The sequence below is a fragment of the Mastomys coucha genome, chromosome X (assembly GCF_008632895.1).
Source record: "Mastomys coucha isolate ucsf_1 chromosome X, UCSF_Mcou_1, whole genome shotgun sequence".
In the NCBI taxonomy this organism is placed as follows: Eukaryota; Metazoa; Chordata; class Mammalia; order Rodentia; family Muridae; genus Mastomys; species Mastomys coucha.
Genome location: NC_045030.1, coordinates 132,002,935 through 132,019,444, shown reverse-complemented (window position 1 = coordinate 132,019,444; position 16,510 = coordinate 132,002,935). Strand labels below are relative to the sequence as shown.

Here is a 16,510-nt window from a genome sequence, read left to right as displayed (position 1 = left end):
AAATACCCCTTCAATAAAAGGTCACAGTGCCATATTGTTTTGCACCTTTTGGTTTTACCTAATTTCTGACAGCAGAGAAGAGCAAAGCAGGCTATGGTGATAATCTCATTTTTCTCATTTTTTCGAGTCTATGAAAGCACAGACAGAATCCAAGCACATTTGACCTATTCATGACCTTTACAACTAGGCAAAGGAAAAACAGCTTCAGTGGAATTTTGATAGAGGAACTTAAGTTAGGATAGGAAAAAAAAATCCTCATTCAATGTGCCAAGGTCAAGAAACATCTCCTCTTTTATTTTTATCCAGGGATTGGCTGTTTGCAACACATTATCAAAGACAATGCCATGTCACTAGACCCTCTTTTGGTTGCGTATACACTGGTGACATCATTATTGGTAGAAATCAATGAATGTGACTTTCCTTTAAAAAAAAAAGATTTATTTATAAATAAGTACACTGTGGCTGTCTTCAGACACACCAGAAGAGGGCGTGAGATCTCACTACCTTTGGTTGTAAGCCACTATGTGGTGGCTGGGATTTGAACTCAGGACCCTCGGAAGAGCAGTGGGTGCTCTTACCCGCTGAGCCATCTCACCAGCTTGAGTGTGACTTTCTAAAACCTTATTAAAAGTATAGTAAATTGAATTCAAAAGTCCCTTTCAGGGGTTTTATGAAAGAAAACCAAAGTGCACTTATTTATAGAAGTAGGATTATATTAAAGAAAAGTGATGGGAAAACCAATTATGCTTGTTTTAATAAAGCAAAGGGCATAATGAAAGGGGAAAAACAAATAAAGTAGAAACAGAAAGAATAGCAGTACTAATTAACTGTATCTAGAGGGATATGTATGGCTTTGAAGACTTTAGTATCCTTTGTACTTCAAGGCTTTGGGTTGGTTGTAGATGCAGAGAGACAATAAAACTCCACATTACCAGAGTCTTTAGTGATCAACCTTCTGGGTGCTGATCATATGATTCTGCAAACTGATTCATTAGGTATTGTAATTTTGTTTGTATTTGTACTCCAAGTTATATCAGAGTATCTGGCATAGTTTTTGTTAAAAAAAAATCAAATATGTAGGGTCTAGGCATAGAATAATTTGGTACTCTGCCAGATTCAAAGGACAGGACTTGGGTTGCTTAAAGTCATACTTATATATGACTATTACACCAAATTATATCATTAGATTGAGATGGGATGCATCAAAGCGCATAATACTCCATCAGTTTTTGGTGAACTTTAGCTAACTGATAAACATCAACAAGAGCATCTATAAAAATACAGACTAATACATCAAGTTAAAAAATCTGTATGTTTCCCATATAACATACCAAGAGGCTTCTGGTGAAAATATTGTTTGGATTTTAGATGATTGTAAGAAATACTTCCAGAATTGTCATATAGGTTGACTGTACATTGACTGATGGGAAAGCTTTGGCATCTTGAGTCCCCTTCGATTCTGTCCTTTATTGCTTCAGAGACAGATTCTATGATTTTCCTTGAGCCAGGTGCCTGTGTATAACACTAGATACACTTGTGCTTCCCGTTTGTGATACTATGTGTCCTACAAAAACTTCCCCTTTCCCCACATTTCTCAAGTCCTTAGCTAGATATCAGGGTTACATTTCTGCAGCAGGAAGTTCATTCTTGACTGACAAGTGTAAGAATCGCATGAAATATGATTAGTGGGTAAATCGACAATCAACTTAGATTTTACTGCGAGCTTCTGTGTTGAGGGAAACTCTGAATTTGGAGGCCTTATTTCTGGTAGTTAGTTTTTCAGATAAATGTTTGCATTTCACCAGTGGGAATGGTCTCTACATCCTGTTGTCTTTCACCTTTACTCATTTAAAGACAACTCAGAGAAAGATAAATTGGAGCTTAACAGGGCTGCAGAATGCCCATGTTCTGTCTTCTTTCCCCCTTCTTCTCCAGGCCTAGAAATGTGCATATGTAACTAATTCACGATAGTATCACCTTACTAACTTCTGGAACAAAGCTATTACTGCTTATGGAGATTTTTTTTTTTTTTTTTTTTGTATTTCCTTAAGTGCCAAGACTTTAATCCTGCTCCTTTGATTAAAAAAAAAAAATGCCTGTGCTTTAAACTCTTCATTTGCTGATTAAAATTCTGTACAATGGATTCTAACCTCTACCTCAAGTGTTGATGAGAAAACTAGTCCATTTAACCTTAGTAAAATTTGAGATGATTAGAATACAATTTCTGCTCTTGATTGTTTCTAGCATGAAGGAAATTGTCAAGACACCTAATTTTATTCCAGGGGAGTAAATTCCAAACAATGTTTTAAATTTCATTGGTTGTACATGTCACCTCTGCCTCACACTTTTTAGGTCACAGACATTAGATTGCCTGGAAAGGGATTTTATTACTCCCCAAAGACAACTTACTTGAATTGTGTCCAATCTGTTAAGTGATTCTAGGGACCATTGGCAATGACTACTTACAGGGCTGTGTACAAAAATATTTTTGCATGCCTCACTTCAGAAGTCATTAGGGATCATCTGACAGCTGATGGATTCTCTAGTCATTTGTCATTTCATTGTCAGTATGATCATATGACTAATCTTAATCATTAAAAGACTGAAGATTAGGAAAGGTTAACACGTACACGAAGTAAGAGAAACATTTCCTGTGAAATTCGTGGAAGAGAGCTAGGATTCTTGAGTAAAGAGACCCTCATGGAAACTTGAGCATGAAAACAAGTAAAAAAAAAATATTGACATCTGAGGTCAAATTTAGAGATATAATTTCAAGGGGCATGGCTGGTCAGTCATATGCATAATAATATTTCCCCCCACTAGTGTCTTTCTCTGCCATAGTCATGCATAAATAGTTCATGTAGAGATCTTCCAAATCTTCCTATAAATAAAAGGGGGAAATTGAGGTTATGCCCAGGAAGGATTTTCTTTCTTTTTTAAGGTGCCACTCACACAATTATACTTTTGTTCAAAGCTACTGCTAGAATCAGCTTTAGTCATACTTCTTAATAAATATTGTACATATCCTTTTCAGGAACTCACTTTCCATCTTTTAAAGGTACATAAGGACTAGAGGATAGATTCTTCAGTTTTATTTTTTTGTCTTAGAATGCTCTTGTCCCTTTCTAATCAGCAGACCTTGGCCTGATTCCGTAACTTTTTATACTTTTATGCTTCATACTATGTGCAGAAACTCTGAGAGAAGATGGGTCCGAGAGGCTAAATGGTCCTCATCCAAAAATGTCCTCAATTTCAAGATCTCAATTGCACAGCTGGGTTCTGTTGGTCACATGTCAGCTTCAGAGCACATCTGTTCATTCCTCAACGATCCACTAGACCCCATGAACACAATGTGCTCTGTGTAGGGTACTTTACACCACAAAACTCAGCAGCTGCAAGGGGGAGAAAAATCTCTCCTACTCTAGTTTGTGTCTCTAGGCATTTGGAGTAGGGTGTTTTCTATCTGGCTTTCTTTCGGTTGCTTGTCACTTCTGACATACAGATGCTTGTTGGCAACAAAGTTGCTTTCACTGTTCTCGGGACAGATGTTTCTAGTCTGGGAAGAAATAGACCAAACTTACTGGAAAGTACACATTCTTGCCACATTTAGGCACCTAACCTGAGAAAACATAAAGAAGATCTTGGCCACTGGTTCAAGAATGGAAACATAGTTATTGCCAGGAAAATAAGGGACCAAATCTGAAGACCTGTCTCAGCATTTAGGGAAAATGTTTGTTTCAAATATTCTCATCCCTATGGTTCATAGCAGCCATGCAAAAAACAGTTTCCCAATAGGCATGTGGCAAAAGAATACAGACAACACCAGTTCATCTGGAAGATCAACATCTTTATATCTGGACTTTCTGAGAATTAGTAATGTGAAAAAAGGAAGAGAAGGGGAGGGAGAGAGAACAAGAGAAACTGGGACTGGGATTCATGCACTTTTAAAATTTTGGACCGTGTAAATATTTTGAGTTGGTGGGCTTGAGTGGGGTACTGGGGGAAAGAGAACAATGACTGAACATACATGAAAGGGAGCGACCTTTAAACTCATTTCATTTGTAGAGAGTTATTGTAGATCAAGAAGGATCATATGAATTTTGCATTTATAGTCCTCAAAGGTCTTGTGCTACTTTTGGAGAAAGGAATAGTCTTAGGTCAATATGCATTAAATGAGATGTAAGGAACAAAAGCAGCTTACAACATTGTAACTAGGCTCCCCCCACCCCAACAGGAATGTGTCTCTGTTTATATAACATAACCTGTTAAATCTGTACCAATGGCTGCAAATTCAGACCACAGAAGCTTCTTTAATAACATGCATGCACCAAGTCCAAAATGTTCTACTCTGTCATTCATGTGTAAATCAAATATATTATTCATATACTTCATCGACTTCCTGAATGCATGCTAAAAATGCCAAGGAAAAACTCGTTAATCGTGACATGGTGACTGCTCAGCTAGCACCAAAATGTTGATGGAAAAGAAAAATTGTCAAAGAGCCATTTAAAGAACTTCTGCAGGTTATGCTCGCAAATCGGAATTCAGAGAACATGAATTCCCTAGTTCAGGAAGGAAGGATTAAAAGCAAACACCCTCCAGTGGTTGCATCTAAAAGTTGCATAGTTTTTCAATTGCCTGGCAGTGAAAAAAAATTCCTTTGTACCATTTACCCTGTACTACCACCCTGGTTCATGTCTCCAGTCATTTTGATGATTGTGAAAACTCAAAAAATATGAAAATGATACTCTATGGGCTATCAAATCTCTACTGCATTTGATGTGTAATCCTCTGATAGAACATAAGCTTTGGGAGCTAAATCACGGCTGGCTTGCCAATCATAGTCTTGAGGCATTACAGACATTTCCACATGCTAACACCTGGATACATTCAGGTTTGTAACAGATTAAGCACAAGAGTGACACATATTTTAGACATATTGTTTAGTAGTCAAGAGGTCAAAAGCATGTCTTGACCTGAGGACCAATCTGGGAGTAAGCGGGGAAGAATATGATCAAAATTTCAAATAGTTAATAAACTTTTTTAAAACAGAAAAAAAAATCAAAAAGTAAAGTCCTTGTTTCTTTTCTTTTTCTTCTCTCTTAACCTAACACTGCTGAAGCAAAATCAACAGTTACCAGATCACTTTAAATCTTAATATTATCTCATAATCACAATATTGTTATGAAGATAAATGAAATACACCATATTATCCAAGGGACTTATAATGGTATTGGTAATGTGAAAATAAATGGAAAGCTACCTAAAGTTATAAGACCAAGAAATATCATAGCATAGGTCTAATAGTCAAAAAAGTACATATTCACCATGAACTGTGGGCTGGAGAGATTACTACAGTAACTGATATGGAAAATAATCAAGAGTCTTTAAAGGCATATACGGCAAATGTGAACAAAAAAAGTGCAGGAACAACACAATGTATATAGTAGGCATAACTTGGCTAGAGTGGAGGCTTTGAGTAGAGGTAATGGTAGGTAGCAAATAAAATGGTTGGTGAGAGAAAAATGTGGGCGAACAGCCAATTATAAACCAGTTTAGGGAAGGCTTGTACATTCTATCCTAAGGGAAATAGTGAAAACCCAAAGTTTGTTGAACACTGCTTTGGCACTTTTGGGGATGTGCACATATTAATGGATTATGTGGAACAATGAAAGTAAAAAGAAATAGAGATATAATTACTATTATTGGAATACTAAAGTGGGAGTCTAAGCTATTCCAGGGCAAGTGAGAATGAAATAGACGTGATTTGGGAGAAAGACATTGAGGCATAAAGATGACTCTGAGGTATCAGGATATTTCTTCAGCACTCGATTGCTATAAAATTGTATTTCAAGTCATGAAATCACAAAACAATTGGACAGAGATACCATGGGAAGAATGAGCTTGGAGACGTTTTAACTGAGGAAAGAAAATGGACATGTGTGTATTGTTTTCTTTTGATCATTGAATGTGCACTAAATGTACATACTAATAAATGCATCCAAACACATATACATATGATCCGCAAGAAAAAAAAGGAAATAATCAAAACACAGTTGGTTCTCGCTTGTCTCTCACTAGCTTAATGACCATGGTGAACTGATGGTGATTTGAATAAATATTACTGAAGAACAGCATGGTTTAGTAGACTGAGATCTATCATCTGTTTCTAGCTCTGTTTTTGACAGTCATATGATCTCAGGCTTCTTTGAGCCCTTGTTTCCTCATCTGGAAGATAAGCACATAAACATTCTCTCTCTCTCTCTCTCTCTCTCTGTCTCTCTCTGTCTCTCTCTCTCTCTCTCACACACACACACACATACACACACACACACACACACACACACACACACACACACAGAGAGGCATGCACAGAGAGGCACACACACAAATATAGATTTGAAATGTGATAACATATGTGAAATTATCAAGTCTAAAAATAAAGCTTTTTTATTTTGTAAACATCATATTGTATAAATTAGCATTTTAAGAATTTTAACAGACACATATTCAAATATGTTATAGTCCCTTGATTTTTCCTCAATAATATTTTAAAAGCTTTTTGAGGGCAGGGATAATCTCTTAGGCATCGGTTCTCCTTATATTTTACCATGTACATGTTCTGAACAAAGGACATGTTTTTTAACAAGAACAAAGCATTCATTTTTACTCAAAACTGGATTTACTCTGCAAGCTCAAGGGTAGCTTTCAATACGTAGCACTACTGAAAAGTAGCATTCAAACCTACAGTGTCTGGCACATCTTAAAATTTATTTAAATACTAAATACATACAGAAAATACTGCTCCCAATGGCGTCATAGACCTTTAAAAGTGGAGTTTTCCATAAGTCTGTGAATGAGTGACAAGGCAGAGTGAATAACAAGGATGAAAGGCAAAGATTCAAAGTTATTAGTGACATTTATTGTAGTTATAAGTAGAAACACAATGGTAGGAGTCCAGTTTTAGAACTGCAGTACACTGAAGTAGCTTTTGCTGAATTTTACAATTTGTTTTTAAATGAAGTGTCATTATTATCTCAAAAAACTAAAGCAATGTAATAAATACCACACTTATGGTATAACTTTTATAAACAGTCGTAAGTTAGAAACTTCAGATGCTCTAAAGTCACAACATACACAAGGAGCAATTTGAATTTGAAAAAAAATCCATCTACTATGAGAAACAATTTTCTAAAATGTTGGCTTTGAGGCATGCTTGCTTCCATAGAAGTTGCTGAAAGAAACAGAATGTTTTAAATACAAAATGCAAAGTTACTTACTTCCACTTGGAATCAGATCCCTTTCTGGGATGAAGAGTTTATATCCATAGTGTTTTTCTAGAACATCTGGCAGTATTTCAAGAGCAAACTGCTCTTCCTCAGTATTGTCACAGTCCAAAGTATCTTGATCCACTTTTGTGTAAGAGAGATATGCATCGTATTCCTTGTTGTCTTAAAGAGCAATAGTATCAACAACAGAAAAGAATTAGAAAGTTCCCTCTGAATACTATTAGATGTCTATGATAACTAGCGAGCAGGAATAAACATTGAAATATTTACTAACTTTAACAATATTTACTAACTTTAATAATTGAAAGAATAATTCATGTGTTATAGGTAATGTTATCAACTTAAACACAAGTATTTCATATGAAGTAAATGAAAACATTGATGAAATGGGCTCCTTACAGTCAGGACAGAAGAGAACAAAGTTTTATTATTCCTGCCTTTTGGTGAGGCTCTGCATTTGTGATATTCAATGATGTCTGTAACTGATTATCTCAGTGTGTCTGAATGCAGGACTAAATAAGCCAAAGTCATGGATGTGAAGCCTTCAAGTGCCTCATGTGCCAGTTGGTTTGGCTGTGCCACTTAGTCACAGACCATACCTCGTTTGCACAAATATGTGCACGAGATCCAAAAGGGGCTGGGCCCTAAACTGTGGAAGATTGAAGTAATCCAGCTTCACTCTTAGCGACTGTACTTAGCATATGCCCTAGTTCCAGTTGGTTAGTGTCATCATCTTCATATACAAAAAGCAGTTCATTACCAAATAGCAGAAACAGCAGCTGGGTCTTATACAAATGCATTGCCTGTTATTCCTGTTCAGCCAAGTAATTTGACACATCTTCCCAAAGAAGCCTTTGTTTCAAAATCTCCCTCCTTCCAATATGGCCACAATAGGTTGGCTCTTTACATGTTTAGTCATGGAGTTAACTGTACTTTTTAAGCTTATTTTTATCCTCTTTTGCTATATTGGCTCAGAGCCAGTCTGTCTAAAGTAAAATTTGTATGTATGTGTGCATTTTAACACAAAATGTTAACGAACACAGCTATCTATTGTGTTAGCCCTTAGATATTTTTGTAGGAACCTATTAGAAAAGTCATTGTATGCTCACAATTCTCCTATATAGAGAAATTTTTAAAGTTAGTTTAGTAAGTATAAATCTAAGAATAACTAATAATGCTTATTAATAGCAGTTTCTTGAAACCATTGATTTTTGAAAGACTGGTAAGCATTTATTTCTACAATACATCAATATTTTCCACTAAAACAGATCTGATTAGAATGTAGCTAAGATTTTATCATAAGTTAGTTTATAAAATAAAATAGGCATTTACTAACCTATTCCATTAAGATGTTGGTCCTAATGACTGAATGGTGGTATAAACTACAAGTATATAGCAAGATGTACATGCCCTATTGCTGGAGTAGGTGGAACTTCTTGAAACTTCTAATATAGGATTTGTGTTCAAATCTTTGTGCAATTCCACTCTTCACTACCTCCAAATGAAATGAGCTCTTGTTATTAATGTTAAGATGGTGTCTGAGATCAGGACAAAAGTTTAATACATTTTAGCATGCCTGATAACTATAAAAGACTTGTAAACCTTGCTTAGGTTTCTTGATTGTCTAGAAGCACATGAACCCAAAAGATACTGTCCTGGGTGGTTGAGAAGATCTTTTGGCTTGCAAATTGGACACATTCCATAGTTGTACATAAAACTCTACTTGGAATTGAAAATGTTCTTCAGCAATGCTAATGTAAGAACCTCCTGGAAATGCTCGCACCTCTGCCCTTGCTCCAATCAAGCACAGGATGCACCTGCAGGCCCCTGACTTTCTCCAGCTATAATTACTCACCTGGGACTCAAAGCTGCCGATGATGCACAGCTGGAAGAATAAAACAGTCCAAAGGACAAAAAGCTCTATTCCTATGAGCAGAATATATTTTACTGCTCTTGGTAGATAGTATTGCTGCCTCAAACTCCCATGTCAGACTAGACCGTCGTTTCCCATCTCACAAACCTACCTAAATTGAACCACATCTTACTCTATTCATCAGTGATTTGTTGAGCTTCTACTGTGTGCCTAGCCATCATCAATGACTACCTGACTCTATCAATCACTTACCTTATGAGAACTTTTAGAACCTTACTTAGCCCATTGCTTGTTCAGACTATGGTGATTAACTCTCTGACCATGCTGAAACTCATATATACCTGGTACTATGTCCACTTGCTTTACTCTGTTCTGGTGTTACAGTTCAACACATACATGCTCTTCTAGTAAACTATTTTGCTATTTTGATACACTAAAGCAGTTATAACAAAGAATAATTATATTTGTTGGAATGCTCATATTTGACTATTGAGTTTGAATGTTGAATAGCTGGATAACCTGTGTGACTTAGCATTCTGGAAGCCCATCACTTTCTGGAAGGTGATGCTTTGGTTTCAGTTATGTCCCTAGGAGGTGGATAAAAGGTGACAAGCTTATTGTAGTTGGCTGGAGCAGGAAAAAACACTCTCAGAGCTACCATGTCATATGTCTCAGAAACTTTAGGATGCCAGCTATTGAGCCAGCAATGACTCAGATGCCACAGCTTTAAAAGGCACTTCAGCCTTCTGTAGAGAGCCAAGAAATTTTCATGAATAGCCACAGCTGTTGCTCACAAAGAAGGAGAGGATGGATAGAGTAAAAGCATCAACATAATGCAAATAAAGTTAACAGCCAGGCTTGACAATTGTTTGAAAACCAAGAGGCAGTTCAGTGACACCACTTCTCTAGACAACACTAATGAGTCTTCAGTGTTATGCTTCAAATTATGCTGACTACACTTATTGGCAGAACCAGAACATCGGTAACAGTGCAGACAAGGCATTAGAAGGAGCTGGCATACTGGTCAACAAAGCTATGCTGCTCCTAAGGAAGACACAAGTTGCAAAGATAACAGGACTATTTGTGGAAGAATTTTCTTGTTGTCACACCTGTCCTTCCATATTTTAAAATCTAATTTTAATTGTGCTCATCATCAGGGAGCCATTCCTGTTTGTGTAGCCCTGCTCTCCTGCAGCTCCATGGAACCCAGTCCGAAGCCTTTAGTGTCTAAAGGGAGCAAAACTCTGGAAACCTGTTGATTCTTTTATAGCCAGTAAGAAATTTATGTGCATGTGTATACAGTATCAATGTTGAGAAAGACTATAAGAGAATGGGACTCAAATATTGATTGAAAGCCTAATTGGCCAAATAAATGAAGCAATCTATGGTGGGTTGAAACAAAACAAATTAAAATTGGCTGGGGGAGGTCAATGCTGACTGGACAAATTTCATTTTATAAAACACATCCTTTTCATAAAACCTTTTATGAAATTCACACACACACAAACATCCACATGCATACATGTGTGTATGTTTATGTGTATATTGCTTGTCTTGAAAGTATGAAGTCCTGAGTTCAATACCCTTAAACCTATGTACAAACTATGTTCATACTCCCAATGATAGTAATATGGCAGGGGAGATGCCTCAAATTAAAAGTAGAAAGGGCCTGAGGGCTAATAAAAGAGGCTGTCCTATGATCTCCACGTGTATGTTAATCTAGCATGCACTCACATCCACACATGTACTCCCTTATATAAATAAATGCAAATGCATATACAAAATTAAAAATCTTAAAAAGAACCCATAAATGTGTGTATAATGTCACTGTCTTGGATAGGTGTTTGTCAACTTGAGAATAATCTAGAGTCATTTGAGAAGAGAAAACTTCAACTTAGAATATACCTCCACTAGATTGGCCTGTGGCTTTTTTTTCTTTCTTTCTTTTTTTTTTTTTCTACTAATTCATGTGGAAGGCTCTGGTCCACTATGGACAGTATTACTATTACACTATTACTGGGAAATGTGGTCCTCTAAGAAAGTAGACTCAGTGTCATGATTTGAATATGTTTGGCCAAGAGAGTGGCACTATTTAGAGGTATGGCCTTGTTTGAGCAGGTGTGTTACTGTGGGTGTGGGCCCTATCCTAACTGCCTGGAAGTCAGTCTTCCACTAGCAGCCTTTGGATGAAGATGTAGAACTCTCTGCTCTGCCTGCACCACGCCTGTCTAGATGCTGCCATGCTCCCACCTTGATGATAATGGACTGAATCTCTGAACCTGTAAGCCAACCTCAATTAAATGTTGTCTTTATAAGACTTGCTTTGGTCACGGTGTCTGTTCACAGCAGTAAAACCCTAACTAAGACACTCAGCAAGTCACAAAGATCAAGCCAGTGAGCAGCATTCCTCCATGATCTTTGCTTCAGTTCCTTACTCCAGTTTCCTGTCTTGAGTTCCTACACGAACTTCCCTCCATAATAAATTGTGATCTAATACTTAAAAGATGAAACAAACTCTTCTCAAGTTGCTTTTTGTCATGGTATTTTATCATAGCAATAGAAACCCTAACTAAAGCAGTCACAATATATATCTATGTATATTGTATGTGTGTATATATACACACAACACAACACAACAAAAAAGTATTCAGAAAAATTAATTTGTGTTGATGAGATATTCAAATGCATGAAATAATAAAGAATTTGGTAGCATATAGGCTGACAGTGGTATCATATAATGTATATTTCTGAAAGGATGTTAAAATGCATTTGGTTGAATGCTTGATGTAGAAGCATTTGAATGTGAAAAGGAATATGTGCTTTTAAACTTGGTATTATTTGGGGTGGCAGAGACAGGAAGATCCCAGGAACTCAGAGGCCAGTCAAGCTAGCTGAAATGAAATGCTTCTAATTCATTGAGAGACATCTTTAAAATATCAGAGAGTAGTAGAACATATCCTCCCCTCCCCTCATCCTGTATATACATGGGCATGCTCAGTCACACATTCATATGTATGCACTATATATACATACAGAAAATATTAAAAATAAAATAAATAAAAAAAATTTTATTTATCATCTTTATGACACCCTTGTTGAGGTTTTAGGATTTATTTAGGCTAGTATAGAGATTGTGTGTTCAAGTACCAAATTTCCGTGTAGAATTTATAATATTTAAATATTCCTTTGTAATGGAGACCTTTGAAGTGAGCTGGACCCTTTAACACACCGTATTCCATACAACTGTCTAATTAAAATGCTGTCTATTATTGAGTAATTTTGATCAAATTTTGATCAAATCATCTTAGAATTAAAGATGCAAAATAAATTCCTGTGAATGCAATGTTATTACTGTGAACTTAGTCTTATGGATATAGCAGACAATCAGTTACTATGGGTTATTGAGTAAAGAGGATAACAGCAAATAATTGTCATAGAGTAACCTAATAAATTGCATTGTCTTTTACTGAGCTTAATAAATTGCTCATAATTTTTACTCAAAGAAAATTAAATACAAGAGACCCCTTTTATGTTATTTTACATAGAACATACACACACATACATGCACATACCTTCTTAGCTATGCCTGTTATTTTATATTTGTGAATAAGAAATATAATTTTCAATATTAGTTTTTGTACATGGGAACAGAATATAACTGATTACATTTTCATGTATGCAACCATGCTCAGAGCAGGTCTGATTTTTCTTTGGAGATATTCTTATATATCTGTCTGTATTTCCTTGAATATTTTGCTATAATTCTTGAGTAAATGCACAACTTCAAAATGAAATTATCAAGAATCATTGGCCAATTTACTGTGAAACGATAGTCAATTAAGATCCACTCAGACTGGTATTTATATAGTAGTAACAAAAAAATCAGATTTCTCAAAAGGTCTGTAATCACATTAATTAAATCTTCTTCCAAGTAAAGATTTTGCTAAAACTGTAAGTAAAAGTGCACTTCAGTAAACTAAACAGCTTTAACCTGCCTTTAAAGGCAAGTGAAAAATGTGTTTTGTTTAAAAACTGACTTACCTTTGTCACTCTACATACATATTTCCAAGGTTTATAGTAGTTGGGTAGTGAGGGCATTATATATAGTGATAGAACATGATTTCTTATGGGTGATGATTGAAAAAATATAGCAGTTTGACTTGAGGGAAGGGAAGAATTTGGTCAAATATATTTATTTTTAAAAATTGTTTGAAAGAATAAAAATAAAATATAAATCCAGAAAAATATCAATTGTTCTCTTGAAATAATTAAAGCATTTTGAAATTTTCAAAGAGTAGGATTTACTTAGTAAAATAACCTATTGATACTTAATCTATATGATTTCTAAAAGTCATGCCAAGCAAATATACCAAATTTATAAGGTAGAGTTTTAGACACCTTTCCCATTGCTATGACATAATACCTGAGAAAAGTCACATATGAAATTGTTTGATGCCTTAGTTTTATGATGGAGATAGGGTGGTGCAATTCATAGTAATGGGACAGGCATGGGAAAGAGATCACTCACCTTTTGGGGGGACAAGGAAGCAGAGATCATAGATGGAATTGATTCCTAGATAAGTTCATTCACTAGCAATGAACTTCCTCCAGCTAAGTCATACCCCCTTTGGGTCTTACAACCTCCTAAAACAACACTACAAGCCAGGTACTGAGTTATACATACGTACATATGAGTTAGTAGGGGTACTCATACATATGAGTTAGTGGGGGATTGCCACATATTCAAACTCTAACACACTCTAAATTTGTATCCTTTGAGTCATCTTCAGAATGGCACAAAAATATTCAAAATATGTAGGTTCATGTACTTTGGTGAGCTGTGAAAGGAACATGTCCATACTTTAAAAACATTTTTTGAGTGTTTGTTTGCTTACTTTATGATAACGATTGGTAAAAATGACCTCTATGTTTTAATTTTCTAGACAAATATAACACATATATTTAGTCTTGTGGGAAAGGGTTTTCATATGATTGCTTGTCTCTAGACCAAGTGATACCTTGTTAAGATTTTTATTTTGAAATAATATCCAATATAGGAGGATTATGTGAGTAAGATAAAATAATGCATTATATCCTTAATCCACAGTTGCATACTCATGTTTTTCTTCATAAATACCCTTTCCCTAGGTTGTTTGAGATGAAGTTGTACATATCATAATCTTTTATCCCTAAATATTTTAGTTTCTGTTTCCTAATAATAGAAATTGACTTTACATGGTCAGCCATCAATTTTGTCTATTAACTGAGTTTGGGAAAAGGAGCTGGCTTACCATCAGTAGTTTCATCACCTCCAAAGCGCTGTCGGTAGAAGAGCATCAGTTCTATGTTGTAGCATTTGTAGACCACTAGTAGCAATATAAGTAGCAGAAAGATTGCTCCCAGGCCCCCTGCAAGCTCAATTTTGTAGATTAAATCTGAAGTAAACAGAATAAACAAGAAGAGGTAATTAACTCAGTAACACTTTGAATTTTTCCTCAAGTCTCTATGTAGGAGATATACTAACCATTCTGGTTTTATTTTCAGAATATCTTGTTTATTTTCCTCCTGATATGTTAGCATGAGTCATATTTTAATAAAATTAACTATATTCTGAAACTTTGAGCAATTTACCATTATAAGTAATAAACATATCATAAAAAATACTTAGATCCCAATTAATTTAGAAAATATTGCATTTTCACATACATTTTAAAATTATTTCATTACTATTTCAGTATCATTATTATTTTTGTTATTCATTATGTAATAAGTATATGGCATTTGCTAGAAATTCTGTTTTATAAATTATGAGTATTATGTATTATTAATATATCATATATTATTATTTTATATTAGGGAACTATTAAAGCTCCTTTATTTTGGATTCATGGATAATGTTTTGTTGCTTCAGTTAAAATATCTTGTTGGTTTAGTGAAATTATCTTCTATACTTCTCAGGTCACAGATTCTATTCTTCTACTATAGAATAACACCATAAAATTACTTTCAGAATCAAATAAAATCTAATGAGCTTGCAAGATTTAACTATTCCACTTAACCTCAGTAGAAAATAATCTAATACACTCTAAGTGGGGGGAATTAACTTATCCATTCCCCATACTTATTTGAATAAATTACTATAATATATTTGTGATATAATATACCCAGTGGAAGAAAAAGTACACGAGAAATCTAGGTTAGCCACTTAGCCTCTTTGGCCAACACCAAAGTACGCTGTACTTAAGCTTTTCCACTGAGGCATTCCTGGGACTCTGAGAGTTGTGATAATTAAATCAGCACATAATGGAATGAGACAATAATGTCTCCCAGGCTCAGAGAACAGTGGATTATCTGTAGCTTAATTAGTGTTATTAAAAAAAATCTAGAGTGATCATAAAAAAATAAATGGATAGCATCATGGAAATTATAAAAATTAGAACTCAAAGGATATTTTAGATTTTGAGTTCAGCATTTTCAAAAGGAGAAATGCTAAATCTGAGAGAGCCTAGGAAAAAGAAATATTTTCTGTTGAGGGACAAGAACATCCACTGGTCTCATCATAATTAAATGAAATTGCCTATAAGATTAGGTGGTCTCCATTTAATCTAATTCTGTAATTATCATGCAAATACTCTATTACTACTAATTCAGCTTACCATGTAACTAGACACTGGCAAGGGAAATGACATTTGCTTTTGCATATTAGTTGCTTCTGACTGTGGTTGGCATCAGTCAGTTTCCCTGGGTAGGCCTGTTCAAATTTCTGAGTTGACTGTGACTCTTGAGAACTGTTCTTTGGTAATGTTCCTTTTCTTTATGAAAGACCATTGCTTAAGAAACATAAGTCATGGTCAATGTAACAAAACCCATTTAGCATATTATAATTTATAAAGTGTATGATATATTATTACATATATATGAATATATATGTGTGTGTGTCTGTATATATATGTGTGTGTGTCTGTATATATGTATATGTGTATATATATATACATATATATATGTATATATATATGCCCAACCTGTTATTTACTTTGTAAATATTCTTGTACACAAGAATTTTTTTGTAAATATTTTTTATTTATTTTTATTAGTTATTTACATGTCATATGGTTTCTTCTTTCCCAGTTTCTCCTCCAACAAACAAACAAACAAACAAAAACAAGAATGAACCCCTGTTGCCTCTCCCCTCCCCATGCTTGCCACCCTACCCTCTCCCATTTATTGGCCCTGGCATTCCCCTACACTAGGACACAGAATCTTCACAGGGCCAAGGGCCTCTCCCATTGATGATCAACTTTGCAATCCTCTACTATATACATGCTGCCAGAACAATCAGTCCCACCAT

The 16,510-nt window shown here is 35.2% G+C and overlaps 1 protein-coding gene across 2 annotated transcripts in view; it reads right to left on the bottom strand.

The window, feature by feature from the left end:
* The window catches only part of Il1rapl2 (interleukin 1 receptor accessory protein like 2), a 1,196,863-nt gene that overhangs the window by 5,343 nt on the left and 1,175,010 nt on the right, over positions 1-16,510 (bottom strand). For both annotated transcript variants that reach the window (XM_031368558.1, XM_031368568.1), the window contains 2 exons: positions 14,454-14,597; positions 7,281-7,451 (listed from right to left, as the gene is read on the bottom strand). In XM_031368558.1, the coding sequence (XP_031224418.1) occupies positions 7,281-7,451; positions 14,454-14,597 (315 nt within the window). The remainder of the gene's footprint in view (positions 1-7,280; positions 7,452-14,453; positions 14,598-16,510) is intronic.